This window comes from Boleophthalmus pectinirostris, unplaced genomic scaffold, assembly GCF_026225935.1.
Source record: "Boleophthalmus pectinirostris isolate CB_2022bp ecotype Guang Dong unplaced genomic scaffold, ASM2622593v1 HiC_scaffold_5, whole genome shotgun sequence".
Lineage (NCBI taxonomy): Eukaryota > Metazoa > Chordata > Actinopteri > Gobiiformes > Gobiidae > Boleophthalmus > Boleophthalmus pectinirostris.
Genome location: NW_026571404.1, coordinates 13,891,384 through 13,918,253, shown reverse-complemented (window position 1 = coordinate 13,918,253; position 26,870 = coordinate 13,891,384). Strand labels below are relative to the sequence as shown.

General features: G+C 37.4%; 1 protein-coding gene across 1 annotated transcript in view; it reads left to right on the top strand.

Annotated features, from left to right (window-relative positions):
* The window catches only part of cdh23 (cadherin-related 23), a 328,046-nt gene that overhangs the window by 206,144 nt on the left and 95,032 nt on the right, over nucleotides 1-26,870 (top strand). Inside the window, exons 15-20 of the mRNA XM_055162881.1 lie at nucleotides 4,587-4,651; nucleotides 5,818-6,055; nucleotides 12,308-12,413; nucleotides 14,495-14,622; nucleotides 22,767-22,839; nucleotides 26,552-26,668. Of these exons, the coding sequence (XP_055018856.1) occupies nucleotides 4,587-4,651; nucleotides 5,818-6,055; nucleotides 12,308-12,413; nucleotides 14,495-14,622; nucleotides 22,767-22,839; nucleotides 26,552-26,668 (727 nt within the window). The remainder of the gene's footprint in view (nucleotides 1-4,586; nucleotides 4,652-5,817; nucleotides 6,056-12,307; nucleotides 12,414-14,494; nucleotides 14,623-22,766; nucleotides 22,840-26,551; nucleotides 26,669-26,870) is intronic.

Genomic DNA, 26,870 nt, shown 5'->3' with positions numbered 1-26,870 from the left:
TACCTTAACCTATTGACCAAAAAAGCTGTATAAGCTCTATTTGATTTTGGGATAAATTGTTTCTTGTAATATCCAGAGGGTGCATTGTGAAACTTTAAGTACACTTTCCAGTATATTGCTCTATCTATTAATTTGCATTTATTTTATGTCCAAAAATATATAAAGAATCCCTATAAAACAAAACTTTTAGACCCTGTATCTGATTTTCTTCCCCTTGTATTTGAGCAAAATTTGTCTTGCCTTGGTACTAATTGTAAAAGCAGCTCTTGAGGTCCAAATAAGTCTGCTGTCTACTGTCTGCTGTCTGCATTTAATTCTAAACCATTTTCAGCATTTTCCTGTCTGAGTGTCACGCACAATTATTATTGTTGTTGTTGTAATAGTGCTTGTTGCATTATTGTGACAGCGCCACTCCACTCTGGCCTCTTAAAGTTGTGAAACACTCTTATAAACTCATTGTGGTGAATAATTACCACGTTCCAAATTCAGAATGGAAATGAGGAATAAGCTTGGACCACATTCAAAAAATTAACGAGCTCTGTTTTTCAAGTTTTTAAGTGAGTAAAAATCGGGACGAGCACCTTTAAGCGTTTCCTGTCCTGTTTCTGAACTGCAGCTCTTTTGCATTCCTCACACTGCTCCCTTTATCATATAGCTCTTTCCTTCTGTCTTCTCTCATCCTCAGCTCCTCCCCCGTCTCCCCGTTCTCTACATATCTCCCCTTGGCACACGCTCCCCCCACCCTCGGGTGCCTCCCCCTCTCTCCCCCCTCCTCCCCCCTCTGTCCCAGGTGACTGACAGGCCCATAAGTGCTCCAATGATAGCACTGGGGGTGTTAGCGTGACAGGCAGTGACAGGGAGCTAATATGGCCGACGCCGCTATAGCATTCTCCCTATATATTTATACAGCCAGACAGACAGAAAGGGGAAGAGGGAAAATAAAGAAACGCGATAAGCATCTCCCCTCTTCTACCAATCATTCATTCTTACAAACAATCGCCATGACAGTGTGGCCAAGTCACTTTGCCAACTGCTCGCCAAAGACTTTAAACTTCCCTCAGCGGACCGCCAGCAGATGGAGCGAGACGGAGGGAGAGATGGAGCGACCCCAGGGCTGCAGACACCTCACCCTGGTTAACATAAAACTTAAAAAAATTATATTATTCAGTTGTAGTTGGAATGAAAGTTTGTGCAGAGGAAAAGTTTAATTTAATTAGGAGGGAAATGGTGCAGAGAGAAAGCAGGATACAGTGTGGAGCTAATGTGGGTAATAACCTTGTACTGACAATTACAGCAACAGTCAGGAACACAATGACGAAAGCAGCTCAAAATCACTTAGTTATTGCCAGAGGTGGGACCAAGTCTCTGTTTTGCAAGTCTCAAGTAATTCTCAAGTTGTTGTCTCAAGTCAGAGTCAAGTCCCAAGTCAAATACAGGCAAGTCCAAGTCAAGTCTCGAGTCACTGGCTCATAAGTACAAGTCAAGTCAAAGTCGTCTGCTTTGAGCTTCAAGTCATTTCAAATATTTCAACCAAAGTACCAAATACAGCTTAGATTTTTGCAATTTATATGAATTTTAAACTAAATTGTACTTAAAAAGTCAAGGTATATTTATATATGAGTATTTATAGAGTATATAAGAGTTGTAGAAATTATTTTAGTTTTTTTTTTTTTTTTTTTAATGTCTTGACAAGACCTTAGTGTGAATCATTACGGTCAGAACAGAAAGAATTCAGATTTAAAAGTGCGTCTCAAGTCCGAGTCAAATACAAAGTCATTGACCTTCAAGTCCAAGTCGAGTCCCAAGTCTTAGTCCATTTTATCAAGTGAAGTCTCAAGTCCTAAAAATAGTCACTCAAGTCTGACTCGAGTCCAAGTCACGACTTGCAAGTCCCCAGCTCTGGTTATTGCTTTATTTAAATGAAATGCCAGCTGTGGTAAAATACATATTTTTGTTGTAGAAATAATTCCCTTTGAAGAGGTTTAAAAACAGTTTTGGAAAAAGGAAAATCTCAGCTTAGGTTATTAGGCACAAATATTAAATTAATAAATGAATTAATTGGTCCTAAAGCATATTCAGAGAAGAGAACCAGGCTAATTACAGATCTATTGAACTTTTTTGTATTTTGTGTTGAGAATAAAATCTTCACTTGCCATGTTTTAGAGTTTGTGTAACATAATTGTGGGTGGCAGTAGCTTTGTTGGTAGAGTGTTTGTCTACGGTGACAGTGCTGTTGTTGTGTCCTTGGGCAGGGCACTTAACCCACGTCGCCCTTGTCTGTGTACCCTAGTGTATGAATAAATGAGTGGTAAAGTGCTTTGCGCCTTAAAGGTAGAAAAGTGCTATATAAAAATGTAACCATATTCTTGCCGCAGTTTTGTCTGAAATAAATAAACATAATATGTATTGGAAAATGTGAAAAGTCATTGTTACACTACACACTTTTCATTTAGGTTTGTTCCATGCCTGTACCAGTGTAAAAAAAAACACAATAATACAAGAGGTCTACTGTATAGAAAGCCTCGTGTAGATGTGGTTGTTGTCACTGTCTTACATGCAGTATTGATGGAGAACACAAATACAGGAGGAGGGGGGTAATAAGGTGGATTGTGGGGCAGGAGTGAATCACAGTGACCAGCGCGGGGGTGACAGAGCGCGCCTCAGACACGTCCACACACTGTAGAGCCACTCAAGTGAAACTCTATTACAACTGCCTCTCCAGCCACGATCCATCAGACCCACACTACACACACACAGAGAGAGAGAGAGAGACACGGAGAGAGGGAAAGGGGGAAAGAGAGGTTAAGACAGGGTGAGAAAAGGGGAGATGGAGAAGGAGTGGGAGAGAGAGAGTAAAGAAAGAGAAGGAGAGGGACAGGAGAGAGAGAAAGAGAGAGACTATGACTTTACCAAGAAAGATATTGCATAATATTTTTAGCATGTTCAGCCAATTGCATCTAAAGTGAAGGAGAGAGAAAAGAGAGAAGAGGAAGGAGAGAGACAAACCGGAGAGAGAGAAAGTAGGGGGTCTCAAACTGGGGAGCAGATTTGTTCCAGAAAATGTGTTCTCCAAAATGATGTGACATTTTTGTTTGTGAACTGCATCCTTAAGTACCATTACAGTACAGTCCATATAGTTTTCTGTGTTATCCCTCAGTCATCCAGGTAGGATTCACAGCAAAAGAAAGAAGAAAGAAAGAAATCTGTCAACTGGACAAAAAACAAAAATAAGTCAGAAATTGACATATTTGAATCTTTCTTTTTCTAGCAATCCATATACTGTAGTTGTTAAAATATACTATAACATTTGCCAGAGCAGCCAGTCCCTCCTATATTCTGTCTGAATGCACAAGGGTCCAGAATCAGACCAGAGACTGTGACAAGTAGCCATCCTAACTTGGGACGGTCCAACCCCAGCCGCTAATTTGTGTCACTCAAATGTGTTAGTCATTTCTCTGGAAAATTCTGATGATTCTGAATAAAATGTATTACTTCTTTTATCTAACTTTAATAAGATTTATTAAGATATTGCAGGAATACAAGCTTTTTCTGTCCTGTGTAATTTTTCCGCCCTTTTTAACCCGTCATATTTGTTTTGAATGTGACAGATCATGCATTTCTCTGATTTGTTAATCCTGCTGTCAATCACGCCTATCTGAAACTGGGGAGACAGGATACACTTTTAAACCCGTACCTCTTTGTAAAGTTTTGTCAAAGCGTGTGGTTCTGGCTGGCCTCGTAACCACAGTAGCCTGAGATCCAGACTGGTTTTCCTGGTACTTGCTATAGGCTGTGTTCACATTTTAAAATCAATGTAGGGCCTAAATAACTCTGGGTGATTCACTGTTAGTGGAGGAAATATTCAAGCCAGAATTGTACAAAAATTGGACTTAATCATTTGTCAGGGATTGGGTCTACAGATTTGCCCTTCTAATTCTTATGATTTAAAGTCTTTTCATCTGACAACATTCACTTCTTTGGGGCTCAATAATGGCACCACTTTCTGAAGCTGTTGTGAGAAAGAATCATTTGCCTTTTTCAAATACAATCACACCTCAGCAGTGCACTGTGGACAGATGTTAAAGTGAGAAGTGCATCCTCTGACAATCTGATGACGCTGATCATCTGAAGGTCTCCAGCCAGTGGCAGGTCATGACACTTAAGATCACACATTTACAAAACAAACAAATTAAGGCTAAAAATGTGATCTACTATAAATGTGTTGCTTTTCAGAACGTTGTCATGTTTTTATTTTTGAGTTAGTGTCGTGTTGGATCTCGATTTAACGTTTTAATTTTGTTCCAACTACAATCAAAATCTATCAAATCAAACAGTGAACTCATTGGTTGAACAAGCTTTAAGCAATTATTTATTTCAAATGGTATTTACTGAACTATGACGACTGATTGGTGCTTTCTTTTTTATAGATCTGTGCAATATCTCATTTAAGTGTTGTATTTCTTACTAATAATACATATCATCAGAGGACTCAAAACCAGAAGCTTACATTTCAGTTAGTTAAGTTTTGTTTTTTTCTTCTTTTTTCAGTTTTTTTTAATTAAAACTTGTTCCTCTTGTGTGTGCAGGCTACAGATGGTGACGACGGGACTTTTGGGGTCGTGCGCTACTACTTCAGTGATGATCCAGATCAGTAAGAGCTCTGTGTCTCTTTTACATATAACTGTACAAATACAAGTGTCGTGGTCTATTTGTTCAAGTCTCACTTCAGACAGCTGGGGTTGTGTGATGTCTGGAGTCTATAGAGAATTTATGAAACCACTACTATATATGTACGTAGACACCATCACGTACTAGATATTATGGTTGTAATTAGTTTAACGGTCCCAGCTACTCCGGTGTATAAGCTTGAAATTTTCTGCAGTAAATAAAATGATAGCACTTTTTATGAGATTGACAGTATAAACTATATATATCCATGGAGACAAATAAGTGATGCCAACAGGCCAAATTACAGGTCAGCTCTGTTATTCAAGGTATTTCTGAGCTGCAAATTTGATAGGCTTAATGACATGTTGTGGATCTTCTGAGACAAATGCACCAGACAAGTTACAGATGTGAACAAAATTGCTGGTAATGAAAGAAAAACCAACAATGGTCACTAAAAAAATAACTTGAAATTAAGAAAAGCAATAATAAATACAAATTTCCTGAAAAATAACCAACGAAAATCAGACATTGTTTTTGATTTGTTGTTCAACAGAATTATTTAAAAAAACAAACTAATGAAACTGGCCTGGACAAAACTGATGGTACCCTTAGAAAAGATTGTAAATAATTGGACAATAGGGACATGTTAAACTTAGGTGTGTCCTCTAATTGGCATCACAGGTGTCTTCAAACTTGTCCTCAGTCAGTCTGACTGTTTAAAAGGTCACATGTGTCATTGTGCTGTTTGGAGACATGATGGATACAACACTGAACATGGACTAGAACATGGACCAGTTACAGAAATCGTTTGATTGCAGAGTTTGCATCAAAAGGTTATTAAGTTAAGGGTACCATCATTTTTGTCCAGGCCAGTTTCATTATTTAGTTTTTTCTAATGATTCTTTTTAACCACAGATGAAAAGCAATGTTTGGTTTTCATTGGACAATTTTCAGTATTTTTTTTTTTTATTATCGCTTTCATCAATTATTTCAAGTTATTTCAGAGACGATTGTTGATTTTTCTTTCATTGCCAGAGGGGTACCAACAATTTTGTCCACGTCTGTACACAGCTCACCTTTTAAAGCCCATATTTTCTATTGAAGACTACTAAACAAAAATTAAAGCCTGCCTCTTGTTTACTCATTTAGGTTCTCCCTGGACCCCGAGTCTGGCTGGGTGACTCTGCAGGCCGCTCTGGACTATGAACTGATGAGGCGTTTCACTTTGACTGTTTTGGCTCGAGACGGAGGAGGAGAACTGACCACGGGACGCATCCGAATCAACGTCCTGGACATAAACGACAACGCGCCGCTGTTTCAGAAGGAGATGTACGTGGGATCGCTCAGGGAGAATGAAGAGGCCATCATACCAGTGGCCCGAGTCAGGGTGAGTGTAATGTTATCATGAGAGTGTTGTTGACCATATACCCCCATACTAATCAATACTGACATTTGTACTGAAACTAGATACAGATACAGTGTGGAGGGGCTATTTGGACCAAAGGCAAGACTTTTCTCAAAATGTTTAGCAATGTATCAAGGTTCAGGAGTGGTGAAGCTTTCAATTTGAAACAAACTTGGATAGTAAACTGAATTGTAGTTTTATCACCTCACAGGGCTATTTCTCATTTGGCTGAATAATTGTGAGTTCTGATACTATTACTGTATTTGTTAAAGTGGATCCAGTTTTACACTGTACCTGATTACATGCATGAGTGAGAATTAGCAGAGATACATATATTTCCTCTGGTCTGGTCAATTGTGGACAAGTTATAACCACTGGTGATGCACTATATTTACATTATGTGCAAGTCAAATGCTTGGAGAGATCACCTACTAAATACTGTAATACAAATTTGACATAGTTTTATATTTGGTTGATAATACAGTGGTCCCTCGTGTATCGCGGGGGTTACGTTCTAAAAATAACCCGCAAAAGGAAAATCCATGAAGTAGTCAGCTTTATTTTTACAATGATTATATCTGTTTTAAGGCAATAAAACCCCTCACCACTTTATACACTTATCAGACAGGACAGTTAAAACCCTTTTTGCATCCTTCTTCAAACTCATTGCTGCTTTCATCCTTATGTTATTTTCCTCCTTTTTTATGTAATGAACCGAAGATTAATTTATTCCGTAATGGCGCCCTACAGCCGCGTAACTTCTACCTTCCTTAAGCATGTCCAGAAGTCCAACTTTTTGTGTGATGGTTAGTATCTTCCTCTGCCTTTTGGGTGCAACCGCAGGAGCCTTTGTCAGTGCAGAACATCTCGTTGACATTGTGGTTTTTATTGAGGAGAAACAAACATACAGCCCTTCAGAATCACACTGCTCGCGATCGAACATTTATGTAAATTTGTCAAGCTGAACACATTCTGTACTGTACAGGGGACACGACAAGTAGGAGATTGACTGACAATGGTCTACAGTCCCTTAGCCAATCAGGACGCATGAGGAGGAACACAATGCGCATTCATATGTTGTTTAAAAAGAAAAAAAAAGCATGTCAAATTGCACACAAAAAATCCGCAAAACAGCAAGGCCACGAAAAGTGAACCACGTTATAATGAGGGTATACTGTATGTTCTGGTTTAGTGAAAAGCTGTCTACTATATAAATGAACTAATATTGCTGTCTTGTTCAAAAGCAAAACTATTACGTCTTGTGAAGAATGAAAAGTCTTCGTGGCTTTTATAAACTGGAAGCTGAAACCCATGAATTCTTTGTAGAGTTAGTATGTATTTACCAAATGCAAAACCAACACCTCAAGAGTCCCTCTCAAACTTACATTTATTCGCTATTGGTAATTTATATTCACCAGTCCACCTGTTTGACCTGAGACTTTCTGGACACTGTGAGGGAGCCCATTGCACCCAGAGAACCAAAACTACCTCAAGACCTGCAAAATTCACTAGCGCACATTATTTTCTATGCCACAATAAAAAGAAATTGTTGCCTTATTTGGCCTTTTTAAGTAATCAACACAAACTTTTCTCGGGCAGTAGACTTGCCTGTATTAGTTTCAAAGCCCACAACAATAAAGTAGACATTGTGCTTTGATGGAGTTTCTTTCACTTTCTTTGTCGATGTTACTGTAATTGTGAGGTTATATGTTTGTGTGCACTTTATCCTGGAGGAACTGGCCAGCCTTGTGCGTGGGCCATCAGTCACTGCCATAGAAAAGCTAGAGCACACCGGTACAATAGTAACTAATGACTGTGCGTTTCCTGTGATTGCTCCCCGGGCAGAGGAACTATTGCGTACCTCTTGGGGGTATAGCTGCAGCCCTGTCCTGTACATTGTGATGTTTGGAGCTGATGACTGGCCTGAACGCTCGGCTCACTCCGTTAGATTAGTCTGCGCTAACCCTAAACTGGTATTAATACAGCGGCTGGGAGCAATGACGAAAACCAGCTGTGTGTGTCAGCAATGGGCCTTGAAGTTCAGTTTTCTACACTATGATAGGAACAAGAAGAGAAGTAAAAGAAAGCACTGTATATATACTTATCATGAATTACATTGTGACAAGTGACAGCTAAAGCAGTGTTTTCATTGTGTAGTTTCTTCCACTAAACAATAAATTGGTCTAAAAATTTGCATTCTTGCTCTATCATATAACTTTAGTGTACTCACTGAAGTGTTTGAAGTTGATACAGGGACAAAAGTGACATTTTTTTATAAATTAACTGATTTTGGAAATTGTTAAAATAAAATGTCCTATTCCACCGTAGACAGAAACAGTAGCAGAAGATGCCTTAGGTACCAAGTGAACTTTTTTTTTAATTTCAAGGTTAATGTTTAAGGTTTAAGGTTAGCCTTTATAGTCCACCTAGGGAAATTTGTCCTCTCCATTTGACCACTATGAAATGTCTAGTATGAAACTTTTTGATGAAGGGTCCGCCCACTGCCATCGAGCTGCCAATGCCTGGAATGTTCTACAGAATGGCATTAAACTATGTCCATGGACGCAAGCAGGTGACCAAAGTTACAGGCTATATTTGTAAAGAAGTGACTACACTGAAAGTAAGAATGCATGCATTTCAAGGCATATTTTAGCAATAAAAAAACACTTGTAAATCAATAAATGCATATTCTGTGGAACATTCTAGGCAAAGCAATAACATCTCCATATAGACAGCTTGCTGACCGACCCCAGAAAAGTTACACGGTTCACAATTCAATTCAGTTCCTTTATTGTCATATAAAATAACAACCAAATTATGTTAGAGCATCATACAGACTGCATAGTATTTTAAAAAGTGCATAATAGTGTAGAGCATCCACCCTATGACTAGCCTGATTCATCAGTCGGTATCACTTCATAGAAACCATCTGGGATTTATTTGCTCAACGGTAGGCGAGTATTTTTTTTCACTTAACTAATCACTGCTATTTGGTCGTCTCACATTTAATGCACCGCTAATGGGGCTAACTGGTATATTAAGCTTTTCCCAAATCCCGTAGGAAGAAGGGCAATAACGTCTTTCCCCTTGATAAAATTTACCAAATCGTCTCTTTGTTCCGGCTTTAAATCTTGGAAATTGTTGCCAACACAAAATATATGACTCTTTGCTGATTGGCTGGTGCCCGAACTCTGGGGTTTTTGCGAACAGTCTAGTGTATTCCGATTCCTGACCTAGTCGCTGGAGAGAAATGATATTGAGCGGAGGCACTAGGTGGCACCAGCCTGGCTACTCTATGACACCCACCACAGTATACCCACTATGTAAACATAAGAATACAGTACTAGTAATATCAGTGCAGCAGCAAAGGGGCATATCAACAGATCACAACAGAAGAACCAAAAGAATTGGGACATCAAGGACACCTTTCACCTTTAAGCAGCAAAAAAGGGCAACATATTTTTGACAGTTAATGGTAGCTAAAAGACTTGGTTAGAGAATCTCTGAGTTTGCAGTGGTCAGTATCTCAAAAATGATCCAAGAAGAAAAACAGTCGTGGATGGTGACTGGTGATTCTTGTGGATTTGAATTTCAGCAAGGCAACTTTTTATTATGTACAGAAAAAACAAAAATGTGGCTTTTTGCTGCAGTTGTTCCAATCAGTGAGAGCAGGTAGAGGGTGCTCTTGGAAAAAGGATCAAAACTTTACACACAATGAAATCCAGACACTCTAAAGAAGTAAAAACCGCACTAGGAAGACGTGGATCCTTGTGCGATTTTTACGTCTCTGGAGTGCCTGGAATTTGTTGTGTCTAAACTTTTTTATTATATTTTACCTTTTATGCAAAAAGGAATTAGTGTTACAAAATACTTTAAATTAAAAAGCGGAAAAATCAAATGGCTGAGTGAAGTTAAAATATCCAAAAAACATCATATTGAGTCTGGCAGGTGTCCAATATTATAGTGCATCACACATTTTTTGCACGTGGGTCAGATGTTTCGAAAGCTTTTCTTGATCAGTCCTCTCTTTTTTTCTTTCAACAACCAATTCTTTTGAGACTCTTACCTGCTTCCTCACTATTTGTGCTTTCTAACTAAATCCTGTTCATAAACCCTTTTCATTCTCCCCTGGGTTTGATTTCCTTTACCTCTTTTGCCACTCATCTATTTGATTTTTCTGGCCCAGTTCCTCTCACCTTCCTGAACGACTGTCTTAAATAATACAGTTTGTTGAAGTTTGATTCAAGTCGACAGCACGATGGAAATACACACACGCTTGGAAGAACAGTATTGCTGACTCAGCTCTTTTACTTGATTTATAGAGCGATTTAACTTACAATGCAAATAACAGGTTAGACTACTCATTTTATATAATTAGCATAATTATATTTTATGAAAGCATTTGCCTTTATTTATTTTTATTTATTTTTATTAAATTAACGTTTCTGGTTGAGGGTCCATCAAATGTTTTTCTCAATGGAGATGTTACTGCTTTGTCTGGAATGTGTCACAGTATGGCATTAAACCTTTCTAGCTTCATGGAGACCAAACAAGACAAAGTTATGGGTCAGATCTGTGGAGAGGCGTCCCTGCTCACAGTCAGAATGCCTGTCAAGGTGTTTCAAGGTGTTTTTGAGCAATAAAACCACCTGTAATTTAATAAATGTAAGATATACTGGAAGGCATACTGTGGAACATTCCAGAGAGAGCAGGTGCACCTTTAATTTTTTGTTTTGTTTGTAATTTGTAATTTGTATGAAGAATTTCTTTGCAAAATTGGTGAGATTTTTTTATTTTTATTTTTGTTGTAATAATATTAGATTTGAGCTGTACAGGGTTGAATAAGTTGAATAAGTCTGGCACCGCCTAGTGCCTCCGCTCAGTTTCATTTCTCTCCAGCAACTAGGCCAGGAATCAAAATACACTAGACAGTTTGCAAGAACCCCGGAAGTGCGAGTCCGGGCACCAGCCAATCAGTGAAGAGCTGTAAATTCTCAGAGATTGAGGATTTAAAGCGGGAACAAAGAGAGTGTTTGGTGAATTTTATCAAGGGGAAAGACGTTATTGCCCTTCTTCCTACGAGATTTGGGAAAAGCTTAATATACCAGCTAGACCCGTTAGTGGTGCATTACACACATCACGACCAAACAGCAGCGATTGGTTAAATAAAAAAGTACCCACCTACTGTCAAGTGAACGAATAATAATGCTGCCAGGTCAGACGGTTTCCACGAAGTGAAACCAGCTGATGAAGCAGCCTATGAATAAGTAACTTCTATGGCTAATTATTGTTTCATTCTGTTAGTTGTTGCAGCCCAGACCTTTTAATGATGTTTATTTAAAAATGGTTCACTTTATCTTGCTTTATTGTTTTTGAGTCAGGCATAAAGTAGTTTCAATATTATCATTTATCCCAGTATCTCTTTGTGGCAATATCTCGTTAAATATATTGACTCTATTTCCAGTTGACTTTACATTGAAAAATTGTAACTGCTGCAGTGAGCTTCATCGTTTTGGTTTTAAAATGTTTGTATCAATTTGCTCTACATGATCCTAGTGTTTTTATTTCGCAATTTTGTCCGTAAATAAATTCCTGTTTCAATTATGGAACTCAGCTCCTAGTTCTCTCCCCACTTCTTTATATAGTCTATGATTAGAACTGACGCTACTTCCTGTGTTTTTGTACTTTCATTCTCAACTTTTTCATACAAATTACCACTTAATTGAGGTAAAACTATGCTAAATATTTACCACATGAACTACCCTACCAAACCAAGCAATAATTAGAACAAACATGAAAACCTGTCATATGCACTTAAAGTATTTTTGACAAACTGTCCAGCTTTCTAGTGATGCCAGGACATTTATCTTGAAGTTGTTGCCAGTTCCTAAATAATGAGTGGGTGTCATTGTTTTGATGGCGTTGTGGATTAGCCTTAGCATCATATGTCCTCTGTCTGCGTTAGCCTGTCTCAGCTCAGTTGGTGTTCCTCCAATATTGACGGTAGCGCCGCTAATAGCCAGATACGAGCTTTAAACTGTCCGATAACACTCCATCAAGCCCTGACAGCAGCCTGGCATCACCACACATACTCTAAAAAGGACTACTTTGTATTATAAACTTCACGCAACAAACAACATCTGCCCCACTTAAAACTTTCTATCTCTCTATGGATTTTGGCATGTCAGAAAGGTGTAAAATAAAAGTCTAATCAAAATGTCTGACCACCCACAGGCCACCGATGACGACTCTCCACCAAACAACTTCTTGACGTACACCATGACTTCAATCTCGGCTTTCCCCAGTTACTTCAACATCATCATGGTGGAGGGCTTTGCAGGTAAGGTTTCACAATAATGAACACAGTTTTTGAGTGGTAAGACATAACTCTGTAAAACAACTTTGAAAACTTACTTGGATTATTTAACTTTGCTTTGCTGTGTTTAACTTATGGTGTAGTACAGCTGCCTTTTGAACAGAATGTCTTGAATCTTGTTGCACCTGTAGCTTCAAACATGTTCTGAAAAGCATGAGATTCTTGTATTAGTTTATCAGGTTCTTTGTCAAATGTTCTTGGAGATGTTTCAGTGTGCAGTGTGATTTCAAATCTAATCACAATCTGAGTATTTGTCAGAAAAAGTTCAATTTGATTGTTTGCCCAAATTGTGCACACCTATAGGATTATGTGTACGATTATAGCCATTGTGACGGAAATTTATATTATGGAAAGATTTCTCTCAATCTGTCTTTGTAAATGAATGTGATTTGTACCCGAGGCCAGACCCCCACAGGAAAATATTGATTACGATTGATTAAATTAAAATAGTGATTAGTTTATCTTTTAGAAACACATTTGGTCTTGTAACTAAAACTCATTTGGTTTGGTAGTTAAAGACAATGTTAGATTGCTTTTGATTGCTAATCTTCTCAGGAAGTGACAAATGCATGTGAATATGGATGTTTGAAATGTATATGTCTTCTGGTCATCTCAGGCTATTTAAACTTGGTGCTTTGTAAGATTCAGGGTCTAACGCTGGAGGGACATACTGCTGGAGAGGGCAGGATGTTGGTCTCTGGCCAGAGCAGGCCTATGCCCTGTCCATATCTGCTGTAACAAGAATAAACCTTTGTCTATATTCCAAAAATGACTTCATAAATGGATTAATTATTTGTCATCAAGTGATATATTTCTTTTCCACAACACCATAAGACTACATACAAACATGTTGAGTTGCAAGATAATCTGTACATTATGTGACTTGCTAATATGTAGTATGTGTAGTATATGTGTCTAAGTATTGCTTTCTTTAAAACATCTTTTGCACCATGAGTAAAACAGTATTTTCTATGGATTTTAAACTGATGAGAACCTTGTCTGTTTGTGATGATCATTTTGTAATTTTTAGGTAGATTTTCAGTATACATTGTTGAAGCAATACCTGTAACTTCCTCTAATCAGTTGTTTCTCAGATGGTTCAACATGTCCCCCCATTTCAAAATTATTTTAAGATATATCTTTCTGCTGACTGTCCTATGTGTTGTTTTTTTATCATTAATGATTTAATTACGTTTTAAAGATTAAAAACTACAGTGAATCTCAAACTACGTCTTCAATAAATTGTCATAGCTTCCTCTCGATTCAAACTACAAAAAACTGGTTGAAAACTCACTTTATTTCTTTTAGATAAATTCAGGGCCTGTTTACACAAGAACTCTTGGGGGTAAAAACAACAAAATATTTTATCAGAAGTGCCTTTCTTTTAGACGGCGACAGTGTTTTTGGGGCTTAAAAACACAAAAATCTGAAACCACTGTCCAGAGTGGAAAAGTTGAATACACTCCGCTGTAGCGTTTCCGTCTACACTGCCTAAGACGCAAAACTCTGGTCAGAACTACTCACGTCACGTATGCGTTTACGTCACATACATCACCACCAAGCGTCTGGCATGCATACCCAGTCGAATTCCACACACTTTTGCTTCACCATGCAGATTTCCTCCTGAAATGCTCGTCTAAACGCGGAATAATAAGAGAAGATGCAATGCCACTTTTGCATCTTCTGTTCAGACCATCATCATATAAATGTAGCCTTAATTAAAGAATTATCTCACCTCTCATAGAAACACGTCATTACAGAAACCATGCCTTATTTGTGTTGGTTATTTCTGATTGGTCTGCCTTTAACGTAAAGTGACACTTGTGAATCTGCTAAAATTGCAAAAACCTTGAGAAATCACTTAGAACAACTTATACTTTCTGTAAAAGCAAGAAACTCAATTAGAGATGTTTTGGCGGGATTTCAAGGATACAGTAAATGGGAGAAAAGGGGGCTTGATGGAGATACGTTTTTCTGTGCATGCACTAAATTAATTGATTTACTTTTAAATTGACTTTTAAAATATCTGTACATTTCTGTTGCAGTGATCAGTGTGATGAAGCCTCTGGACTATGAGCGGATTCCAGGTGGGGTCATTCACATCACAGTCATGGCCAAAGACGGAGGAAACCCGCCTCTCAACAGCTCTGTACTGGTCGTCGTGGAAATCATTGTGAGTACTGAACAATAGAACAGAAATACACATGAAGTACAAATACGTGATGCCTAAAGTCTGACAGTATGAAATTAAATTATGATCAGATCCTGTTAATCTGGAGAGATGGTGGTTTTCTGTTTAATGCAAATATAGACCTTTTTTCTACCTTTAATCACCACACCTCCTATTAGTGAGTCTCTGTTATGCTCTGAGTGAGTGACAGGTGGATTTAACCAATCAATGAAGTGTGACCAGATGTGCAACATAAAGCAGTAAAGCAGTTCAGTTATTCCTCACATATAATGGCTATATGTTAACTAATTTTACTTGTTTTGAAAATATATCATTACCCCTGTGGAGATTTTATTGCTTTACTGGGAACAGTTCATAGTATGGTGTTCAATTTAGCTCCATGGAGACAAACACTTGGCACCAATAGGTCAAAGTACAGGTCAGATCTGTGGAGAATCTGTGGCAACCCTAGCTTGAGTCATCAGCCGGTTTCACTTCGTAGAAACCATCTGACCTCGCACCATTAGGATTTGTTTCCTCAACGGTAGATGGGTACTTTTTTCATTTAACCAGTCACTGCTATTTGGTCATGACATCTGTAATGCTCTGCTAATGCGGATAACTGATGTATTAAGCTTTTCTCAAATCCTGTAGGAAGAAGGGCAATAACGTCTTTCCCCTTGATAAAATTTGAACGAACAATCTCTTTGTTGCAGCTTTACATCCTTGATCTCGGAATTTGTTGCCAACACAGAATGTATGGCTCTTTGCTGATTGGCTGGTGCCCGAACTCGCACTTCCGGGGATTTTGCGAACCATCTAGTGTATTATGATTCCTGACCTAGTCGCTGGAGAGAAATTAAATTGAGCGGAAGAACCCCACTCAAACTAAAAAAAAAAAAGAGTAATTTAAAAGTCTGAAATGGAAAATATGCAAAATATATAGGCCTATGTATAAAAGTTGACCCTTCGTCAAAAAAGTTGCATAATGCACCTTTAGTTAAGAATAGTAATTTCATGCTTGTAGAACTGAATGCTATTTTGCCCTATATACAGTGATAGATGTTATAAAATGCACAGTTTTGTTTGACACAAGAACACATCTTGCAGGAGTTTCTACATCTTTACCCACATCAGTAATATCCTCTGCTTCAGGTAACATATAAATACTGTGTAGCACATGTCTCTGCCTTCACCTAGCACATGTCTGAATATTTCCTCCACCCGTCTGAGTTATTATGAGTGCCTTGTGATCCATGTCTGAGCACAGCTTTGTTTGCAGGTTTATCATATTCCGGGCTGATATCTGCACATGCCGTTTGCTCGCTTTTGTCAGTCTTATCACCAAATGTCTTATTTTAACTTCTGTGCAAAATCAGTGCAGTTTGAGACACAGAGACGCTGGTTCAGAATCATTTTAGGCTTGGGCAATTACTAACTAAAACTTTGTAGCCTGTGCTCTTACTGTTTTAAAAAAGGTTCTGCAATTACAACTGAGTACAACTGGGATGCTAGTGATTTCACTTGCATATACAGGCCACACACACACAACCTGAAAGCTCAGAATCTCCAGAATTCACTCATTGAGATGCCGAGGCTGCACTAGCACCTATTCTTGATGGATTGCATATGCTAGGATTTAAGTAGTGAGGATCTGAGAGAGAGAGTGCTTTTAGCTTTATACAAACTGGAGGTCAACATTGAAACTGGCAACTAAAATGAGATGTGAGGCTCATTCTGCTTCTGAACTGGATTATAATTTAAACTCAATTGTAGTTATCATAGAACAGTAGAAAATGATTAATAAAAACTCAACATTCACTGTTCCTCATTGTATTATAAACTACAAATTGTACCTGAACATCTATGTATGTGGCTCTTTTTGTCAGGTAACACAAGCACACTACATTTCTTTGAGTAAACATTAATCTTAAAACATTATCATCTTTGTTTGTATATGTAAGGAACTGTCTTTGTACAAACAATGGCATGAGCTGGTGGTCCCATGACCCACTGTTTCATATTTACTACACGTAAAGCTTTTCCATTTTTCTGCTGCTATCTGATCCAGTCCAGGTTACATCCAATTGTCCAGGGTTCACAACTTAGAAGGACACATGCAGGTATAGTTAGTGTAGCCTGCATGTGAAGGTAGTGTCTACAGTTCACTGTGATCACTGATAATAATATGTATTAAAAGTCTTATGCAATGTGCATAAAAATGTCAGGAGAGATGGGATCAGGTGTGCTACATTAAAGCATGCATTTTGTCTGGTGATGTACAAAGGTTATTGTTTACTTTGTGTTCTTGTGTGAGTAGAATAATTTGTCTAAAGGTCCTATATTACACAGAATGGATTCTTGTGAGCTTTAAACCATGTTATAATGCTGTTACCTTATCAAAAACATACCTGGAGGTGTTTCTTGTTTCATTTTGTTTCACACAAGAACTCAGTCTAAATATGCAGCGTTTGTGCATGTGTGAATGTAACAAAGCATAACTCCAAGTATGTTTTTGATGAGGAAACAACATTATAAAATAGATCCGAAAACAGCGTATTATGAGCCCTTTAAGGCAGAGGTAGGAAGGTAAAAATATTATCTAAAAGAAGCAAGTGCAGTATCAAAAACGGTAAACTACTAGAAGTGCAGTTTCATTTTGATAAAGTGACTGTATAGAAAAGTGACTGTAGTGAAATGTATTATAGTAACACCTTAAACCTTAAAATCAAAGTAAAACCTTAAAATCAGCAGCCAGTTATGATGGACTTGGCAGACATTTTGTTATGGTGACCTCAGAAGGGAAAAGATGTTCAGAAGATACAGTATCAAACATGCAAAGAAACATAAGGAATGAATGTCCAGTGCTGTTGAAACATAACAAAATATTGAAGAAACACCCAAAATAAAACATGGTTTATTTCTAGTCTACATAGCAGTATTCGAATGGTCTCAGTCTGTTAGGCTTGCACGCTGCAGCCTATATGTCTCCATTACATTACATATCACACTTTATTATGATAAACCAGCAGCAGTGTAAACCTGAAGCCACATATAAATGCTGTAAGTAAATAATATTGTGTTATTAATATGTGTTGTTTACTCAAAATATGAAATATACAAGTTGTAGTCATACATTATTGAATAGGAAAATGTAGTATTCTCTATTTTGTTTAAGAAAACATGCAATTTGCAACTTTTTCTGGTAGGGGTCTGCCAGCTAGCCAGGCTGGTGCCATCTAGTGCCTCTGCTCAGTTTCATCGGAATACACTAGACGGTTTGCAAGAATCCTGGATGTCCGGGCACCAGTCAATCAGTGAAGAGCCATACATTCTGTGTTGGCAACGATTCCCGAAATCGAGGATTTAAAGCTGGAACAAAGAGAATGTTTGGTGAATTTTATCAAGGTTAAAGACGTTATTGCCCTTCTTCCTATGGGTTTTGGGGAAAAGCTTAATATGCCAGTTAGCCCTGTTAGTGGCGCATTACATATGTCACGATTAAAAAGCAGCGATTGGTTAAATTTAAAAAGTACCCGCCTACCATCGAGCGAACGAATCCTAATTCAGGTCAGACGGTTTCCACAAAGTGAAACCATGTGATGAATCAGCCAGCTGCTTGTTTCATGGAGACGTCATTGCTTTGTCTGAAATGTTTCATAATGTGACATTTAAGATCCTGCATCCTAGGAAACAGATTCTTGGGAGCTTTAAGGATGTGAGAATATTGTTACCTCATCAAAAGCATACCTGGAGGTGCTTTTTGTTTCATTCACACGTTTGAGTAACCCTTTATTATTAGTCTGTCTATAGCTCCAAAGTTTAAAATGCTCTTCCACATTGTGATGTCATGAAGTGATTGTTTTCCAAATTATCCAAATGATTCTAGTGAAGATTTATGGAGTTTAAAACACTTAAGCACACAGCGTAAATATGCAGAATATGTGTGAAAAAAAAAACACAACTCCAAGTATACTTTCAGTGAGGTAATAATTTTATAACGTACATAACTACGTATTATAGACCCTTTAAACTGAGCGCTTGATAAAGGTTCAGTGTTTTATTGTGGAACATCAGTTTCATAGAGACAGGCAGGTAGCAGAAAATAGTGAACCTTTAATAAAAAATATTATAGTGCAAGATCTATGCAAGTTGTGCAACGATTTTAATATGACTTGGGGTGGGTCTAAATGGTTAAATTTATTTTGATAATTTTAACAATACTATTTTGTTTGAGTCACTTTGTTGGACATAAGTAACAAACATTTTCGAGTTGTTTATAATAGATTACATTGCCTCATTGCTGTCAGATGTTTTTCTTTTTTTGTTTTTGTTTTCCTCCTACTAAGCTTCACGTTGTATTGAATTATGATCAATAATGATTAAGATGCATGATACTTTAACATACAACATGATTTGTATTTTGTCTCCATTTAAAGGTGCATCTCCATTGACATTAGTAGACTGTTGACCTTTTGTGTGATAATGCAAATACTAGAAAAACGGCACCAGTAATGAGGAGCCAGATTACACAAACCGTAGACCTATGTCCCCTGTTATCTTCCCATTATACTCCGAACCCTCTATTCATCAACGGGACACGGCACAACGCGCAATGAATGCATCCTGCTGGGGTATTTTGGGCTCATATATATCTATCTATATGCCACTTTAGGGAGTAATACTGTGTAAAAGAATGAGTTGTATGCTGAAACGTGGAGGCCGAGAGGGAGACATGTGCCTTCTTTGCTGTCCGCCATATTGTTATAAGTGGCTCCACAGGGGTTTATCAGTCTCCAACAGTGTTACAGAGACACAAAAGCCTTGCACCAGTGTAAAACCAGAGAGATAATAGGCACTGACTGGGGTTTAAGTGCTAACGTGTCACTGCGCAAACACAGTGGGGATCAGTGAACAGCCACACAACCAGATGAGTGGGAGGTAAATGTGAAAAGCCAATGCAAAAGGATGCTTTAACATACATTGTGCTTTAATTCACTCTTGTCTTTTTAGGGCTTTTTGACGATTACTATTAAATTATTTTGGGATTTCTCAAGAGGTGGGTGATATTGGCAAAATGAACTTTAAGCCATGTTATAATGCTGTTGTTTCATCCTCAAAAACATTCCCTTTATTGTGTTTTGTTTCATTCACACATGTTTGAGTAACCCTGCAGTATTAGTCTCTCCACATCTCCAAAGCTCAAAATGCTCTGTTCCTCCTCGTAATGTCATGAAGCAGTAATGTTCACGTTAACAGCTACCTTTTACCTTTTGTTCAGAGATTGGCAATTCTATTGTTGAAACTATCTAAATGGTTCTAATGAAGGTGTATGGAGTCTAAAGGCCTGTTCACACGAGAACGACTGCAGGTAAAAACTACAAAATATTTGATCAGAAATGCCTTTCGTTTAGATGGTGATGGCATTTTTGAAGCTTAAAAATGCAAAAATCTGCAAGACCACGTATAAAATTTAGAACTTTACAAATGGCAAAAAATAAGTGTGGTCTGGCGCTTCCATGTTTAAAAAGTTACTATCAAGCCGCTCAGTTAAAGGTGTTGCTGAGTTTGGGCGATCCAGATTATGTTGCAAAATGGAAAGACATCAAGGGTAATATGAAACCACCAATACAGGCATTAATGTTTGATGTTAAATTACAAATATTGAAGAAACAAAATGTTAACCCTTGGCTGTGGGTGTCTCTGTCAATCTGGTCCAGTCTCTTGAAAAAGCATAATTTAATAGAGCAATGTAGATTATTTAGATTGATCGCATATGATACTGATTTTGGTCCAAACCAGTTGGATGGCACCTTCAGAACATGGGAAAATGGTCCAAAAATGCATTGGGAGATAATAAAAAACAAAGAAATGCTAAGTTTTCAACAGATAAGGGACATGTTTAATCTTGGTAAGCGGATTTTCATAGATACCTACAGCTAAGGCACTATTTAAAGCAAGAACTTAATAAAGTAAACTGGGATCTATTTCAATCAGGTATTCTTAAAATAGTTCTGGATGCACTTAAATCAGAGTTAATTAGTAAAATTATATCCAAACTATATACAGCTTTGGAAGCTTTAAAAGGGGACACCACAGATTATGTGAAAGAAAGATGGGAAAGAGAAGCAAACATTGTAATTTCAGTAGAAGATTGGGAACAAATAAGTTTAAGTCAGTGGACAACCACAAACTCTGTATTTTGGAGGGAATATGGATGGAAGAACATAAGTAGATTCTTTCTGACCCCTGCACAGAGGAAATATGCAGATACGAAATGTTGGAGATCTTGTGGTACTTCCAAGGCAAATCACTTTCACATTTTTTGGGGATGACCACTATTGAAATCATATTGGACAGGAGTTAAAAGTATTATTGATAAAGTAGTGAATTGTAGTGTTCCCCTAAATTTTGAAGTTTTTTATCTGGGTAAAATTGATATACTGAACTTAACTAGAAGGATTGATTATAATATACTGAAAATTATGCTGTTGGCGAGCAAAAAGGCAATCACCAAAAAATGGCGGACGGATCAAATACCTAAGGTAGAAGAGTGGGTGGATGTAATGCTCAATATATACAATATGGAGAAAGTGACGGCATCAGTTAGGTTGGAGAAAGACAAATTTGAAAATTTATGGAGGGGATGGTTAAATTATATTAGACAAACATGGTCTGACTTTGTATAGAGTCTGAAAATTAGCAGTCTGTTTTGAAATATGTCTTTGGTGCGATGTAGAGTAATGTATAAAATAACGTCTTAAAGCACACCCTGGTTCCATGCTACAATGTTATTTCTGGTTTATTTAATTATATATTAAAAAAAAAAAAAAATGTAGGTAAATGTCAAATGTAGTTGAATGTACCCGAGTGTATGTCTGTAAATGTGGGTATGTAGGTATATAGATATATGTATGTATATATGTATGAATATATATGTGTGTATGTATTTATTTATATGTGAGAATATGCATATACTTATGGTACGGGTACGAGGATATTATTATCGAACAAAAATCCTGTAAGATTGTATTTTTCAATTTGTGAAATAAAAAAAAAAAAAAAAAAAAAAAAAAAAAAATCTGAAATCACCCTCCAGAGTGGAAAAGTTGAATACGCTCCGCTGTAGCATTTCCGTCTACACTGCCCAAGATGCAAAACTCTGGTCAGATCTGCTCACGTCACATACGCATAGAAACAAACATGTCAGATAATTTCCATGCGATGGACCCTCAAGCTGTTCTGGAAGCTCTAATAAACTTACAGGAGGCATTCCAACAAACCTACAGAATATGCACAGATACTAATAGTGAACAGACAATGATCTGCAATCACCTCTGTCAAATTCTGGATGCACCAGTTTGTCGCAGTCGAGTCAGACAGCTAGGGACAAGACCTGGGAGAACCAGTCGATGGTGGGACAACTTTATAGAAGGAGTAGCTAATTGAAAATGCGTGGTGTGAAAACTTCTGTATGTCCAAAGATGCCCTTGTTGCTTTAAGTACACGCAAATCCAGTCAAATTCCATACTCTTTTGCGTCACTGAATGCTCGCAGTTTTCATCCTGAAAATGCTCGTCTAAATGTGGAATAAAAAGTGAAGAGGCGATGCTACTTTTGCATTTTCTGTTCAGACCGTCATCATATAAACGTTGCCTAAAACACAGTGGAGCACTTTCGGTATAACCACATGACGTCACAAGGTGGAACAGAGTGTATTCAATCTGAGAGAAGAACTCAGAACTCTAAATATTCTTGTGTGTTAAACATGTGTGAATGAAACAAAACACTATATACATGATTATTCTAATGATTATTCCTACCACAAGGGGGCGATAAAACAATACGTGTTTTTGCTTGACTGTTGCTTTGTAGATGCATAGACAAGTATTTACCCCTTAACTATACCTGGTTCAAGTCTTGGTCACGACAATTCCCATTTATTAGTGAATTATAGAGTTTAAATTTACAACACTACTCCTCCATCCATAACAAGTCACTAGAAAACAATGTCTTATTTCTCCCACCTCACAGAATGGAGCTTAAAAACAGATGTATAAATCCAACAATGTAGCACCCATAGGAGACCATTATCTTTGACACATTTGCATATCACTTACAACTGGTGCTGTTTATTTTGTTTTTAGGATGAGAATGACAACCCACCTACCTTCAGCGAACCGTCCTACATTGTGAGAATCCCCGAAAACATTAACGCGGGTGAGTCATTTTACTCTTATCGGGGTTGTGGTTAAGTTTCTACATTGAATTTTCAACAATGAACCTGCAATTTATATACACTCCAATCTCATTGTAGTGCCCATAAATCACTCTTTATACTTTACGACAAAAAGAAATGGCTTCTTTGGGGGTTATTTCTCTGTATTATTCCTTCCTACTGCTCGACTTGTTTTGGTTTTGCATAATGTTTTTAACTGCACAGCCCCAGAATGCAGATCCAGCAACTACAAAGCAAAAACTGGCGCTTGCATTCATTCTTATGCATTTCGGAACCTCTTTTATCCCAAACAATAGATTAATTTCAAGGCTCTGGAGGAAAATTACATATTTGACCGCCCTGTTCCTTTTGGAGATCCGACAGAACTGGCTACTCAAAATGTCTCTCACAGAAAAGGCTGAGCGGCTTGGACCTTAGCAGGGTTTTAGAAGGAGGCTATGGGGACAGAGGGATCTGGGCTGCAGGGCTTAGCTTCGGGCTAGCCTCTCTTAGCTGCTCTTTTTAGCCTGTCATATCTCGTATTCTCCGTGCCCACTTGGATATTGATCAGTGCTGTGCCAAGAAGAGGCTGTGCCAAACAAGCTGATAATCCGCTAATCCGTAAACCCACTCGCTGCAATGCCATCAGAGCTGCAGTGGACGGGGGCGGTGAAGAAATTAGCCTGATGTGTTTTGGTTCGTCTGTGGCATATCTTTATAAAGCAATGAGAAAATAAGACAGTTTTGGACATTGCTATATTTAAAATCTAAATGCTAAGGTTTCACAATGGGTAGATTATGCTTAAAACAATCATATAAAAACAGTATTTCTAAACCATTGTACTGTGTCCATTTTTCACCAATATTTAGTGAGTGTTAAATTCCTTTTCACTCTTAATCGGCCCATATTATGTGATTGTCTGATTTATGTTATAATATTGTTTGCTCATCAGAAATATGCTTGGAGTTGTGTTTTTGTTTCATTCACACATGTTTAACCCTGTATATTTAGACTGAGTTTTCTCAAACAGAAAACACTGTTCCACTTTGTTAGGTCACATGGTAATACAGGAAGTGCTCCACTGTGTTTTCAAACTCCACACACCTTCACTAGAATCATCTGGATAATTTCAGCCCTGGAATTGCCAATCTCTACTGAACAAAAGGTAAAAGGCAGCTGTTAACATGAACACTACTGCTTGATGACACAGTGGAACAAAGCATTTTGAGCTTTAGAGATGTAGACAGACTAAGGCTTTGCAATTAATTGAATTTTGATTGCAATTTCGATTTGGGTGTCAAACTATCTCCAAACTCATATAATCGAGTTGAAACGAAAGCTTAACATAGTTTATTTTAGTATATTTTTTTATGAATAAGTATTTTTATTTTCATTTTTAAATATAGAGATTGTAGAACAGCTGGATATATAGTTTATTTTGGTTATATTTATGTTTTTCTATGCTTTATTTCATATGCAAAGTATATTTTATTCATTTTATATTTTATACATCACAAAACTGCTCTAAGATACATATTTGTAGCCTATATTTATTTTCAATTTGAAAGTTTTACATAAATTATCAATAACAAAGTGTTTTTTTTTTGTTTTTGTTGTTGTTGTTTTTTTTTGATAAAGAAAGAGAAATGCTGAATAAATGCATCATGTAACTAAAACAAATAATTGTTTGAATAATCATGATTTCACTATTGACCAAAATAATCGTGATAATGATTTTTTCCATAATCGAGCAGCCCTAAGACAGACTAATAATAATAAAGGGTTACATAAACATGTGTGAATGAAACTTATGAACAAATGAATAATGATTCAGGTTTAGTAACTCCTTAATTAATACCTCAGTCAGCTCTTAGCTGGCAGTGAATTGGTCTGTGCTGAATATGGTTACTCATAATTATTCATGCTTAGTTACTCATTTACTGACCATTTGTGTGTGTATTTGTACATGCACATTTTAGGTCTCAGTTTTAACATTTATTATTCATTAGAAACCTATGAGAGAATAAAGTGTTACTAATATTGTTTTAAATGTAGGCAAAATTACAATAAAAAATATCTCTCTCAAATAACAAAGCTGTCAAAACACATTCAACAAAACATTAAATAAAAAGTAACAGTAACTTGTAGCTTAACCTTTTAAGGGTCTAAGGCGAAGTCCCTGCACTGTTGTGAATGTGCACCATACTTAAACCCTGAGCTTCATTAAAAAGTTGCATGACTAATTGGTTGGTTGATTGGTCGCACTTTGTATGTATGGTCATTGTACTTTTGAACTCTCTCTCTCTGTTGGATGAAACTCCTTACTGATTGGAGTCAAATGTTGTGAATTGGTGACTTTAAATTGCCATTGATAAATTATGCAAGATGGAGATAAACCTGCCTTATGGCAAAATGTGTAACTGACCATTACCATAGTTTCTGATTCAGGCTTCAGACCCGGCTATCTGGATAATTATTACGCATTTGAATGAAACTGTCAGTTTGTACTCTTATCAGTCTCCCAAAAATATCAAATTGGAGATAATGATAATTTTGTCTTGTGTTTTTTTTTCCATTTTCTGTTTCTCATGGCCCAGTCTTTCCATTTATTTTTGCTCTCCTCACAGTGAAAGTTGTAACTTGCAGCATAATATTTCATGGGTCTGAGGCGATGTCCCTGCGCTGTTGTGACCTTTTGTACGATACTTAATCCTCAGCCACTTTTCTGGTTGCAATAATAACATCTGATTGTTGTTATTGTAAGAATATATACAAATGTTAATGTACAGCAAATATTTAGATACATATTTTAATTTATTGTTACATATTTGTTTCTCTGGGTTTTAGTGTTTAACTTAACCATTGCCATAGTTACTGTTTTAGGTTTTAGAATCTGCTATCTCTGCTATTGTATAATGAATAGCTGCAGCTGGAAATCCAAATTTACTTGATCCTAATCCGAATGATAAAATGTAAGATCTTGATCATTTTTGCCATGTATTCTTCCTTTTTTCTTTCTTTTACTTTTCTCAATCATTCAATTCTCTTCTCACAGTGTAAAATGTAAGTTTTCCCATTGTCATAGAGACTGTTTTAGGCTTTAATTGCTATTTCTATCGTTGACTAATGAATAAATAGCAGTTTGATGGATACAATGAATACGTTCTTTGTGTTCTTGGGCAAGACGCATAACCCCCCTCTGCATACATTGGTGTGTGAGTGTGTGTGCGTGTGTGAGTGGATGAGTATTTCTTTGATGTGAAGCGCTTTAGATGCCTAGAAGGTAGAAAGTGCTGTATAAATCCAGTTTAATCCAAATGATAACCTAAGAAAATGATGATGTAACGATAATGACCAGTTTGTTTATTGGACTACTTGTCTGTAGTCATTATCACATGAGTCATGTGATGTTGCTGTGACGTGTCTTGCCAGCTGATTTACAGAGTTTTTGGCACAATGACTACAGACAAGTAAAAGAAGAAAGAAAGAAAATGAACCTTTTCGGAATATAATGACCATTTTTGCTGAGTTCCCCCCTTCTCTTAAGGCTCAGTCTCTCAGTCGTTCAGTCCTTTCTTCTCATAGTGAAAGTTATAACTTTCTCCACCCTCTCCCCCTTTGTCCCTCCTTCTCTCCCCTTCTCTCTCTCTCTCTCCTTCTCTCTTCCTCTCTCCGCTCTCTCCCTCTCCTCTTTCTCTTTCCCTCTCACTCAGGGGCGACAGTGCTGCTGGTGAATGCGACTGATTTGGACGCCTCGAGGGAGTTTGGCCAGGCCTCACTCATCTACTCCCTGGAGGGCTCCACTCAGTTCCGTCTCAACTCGCGCTCAGGTCGGTGGAGCTGTGTGCTGCTATGGAAATGCACATGCCAAGATATATACACATATTTTAATGTATCTTTGTCACTATTGGACAGACTTCGGTAGGATTGTGCCAAACTGGTTGTATATGGTGGTATACTATCCCCAGTAGTAGAGGATGAACACCCTCTTTTTAATAATGTATGGTTAAAAATAAATTGTTGTTAATATTT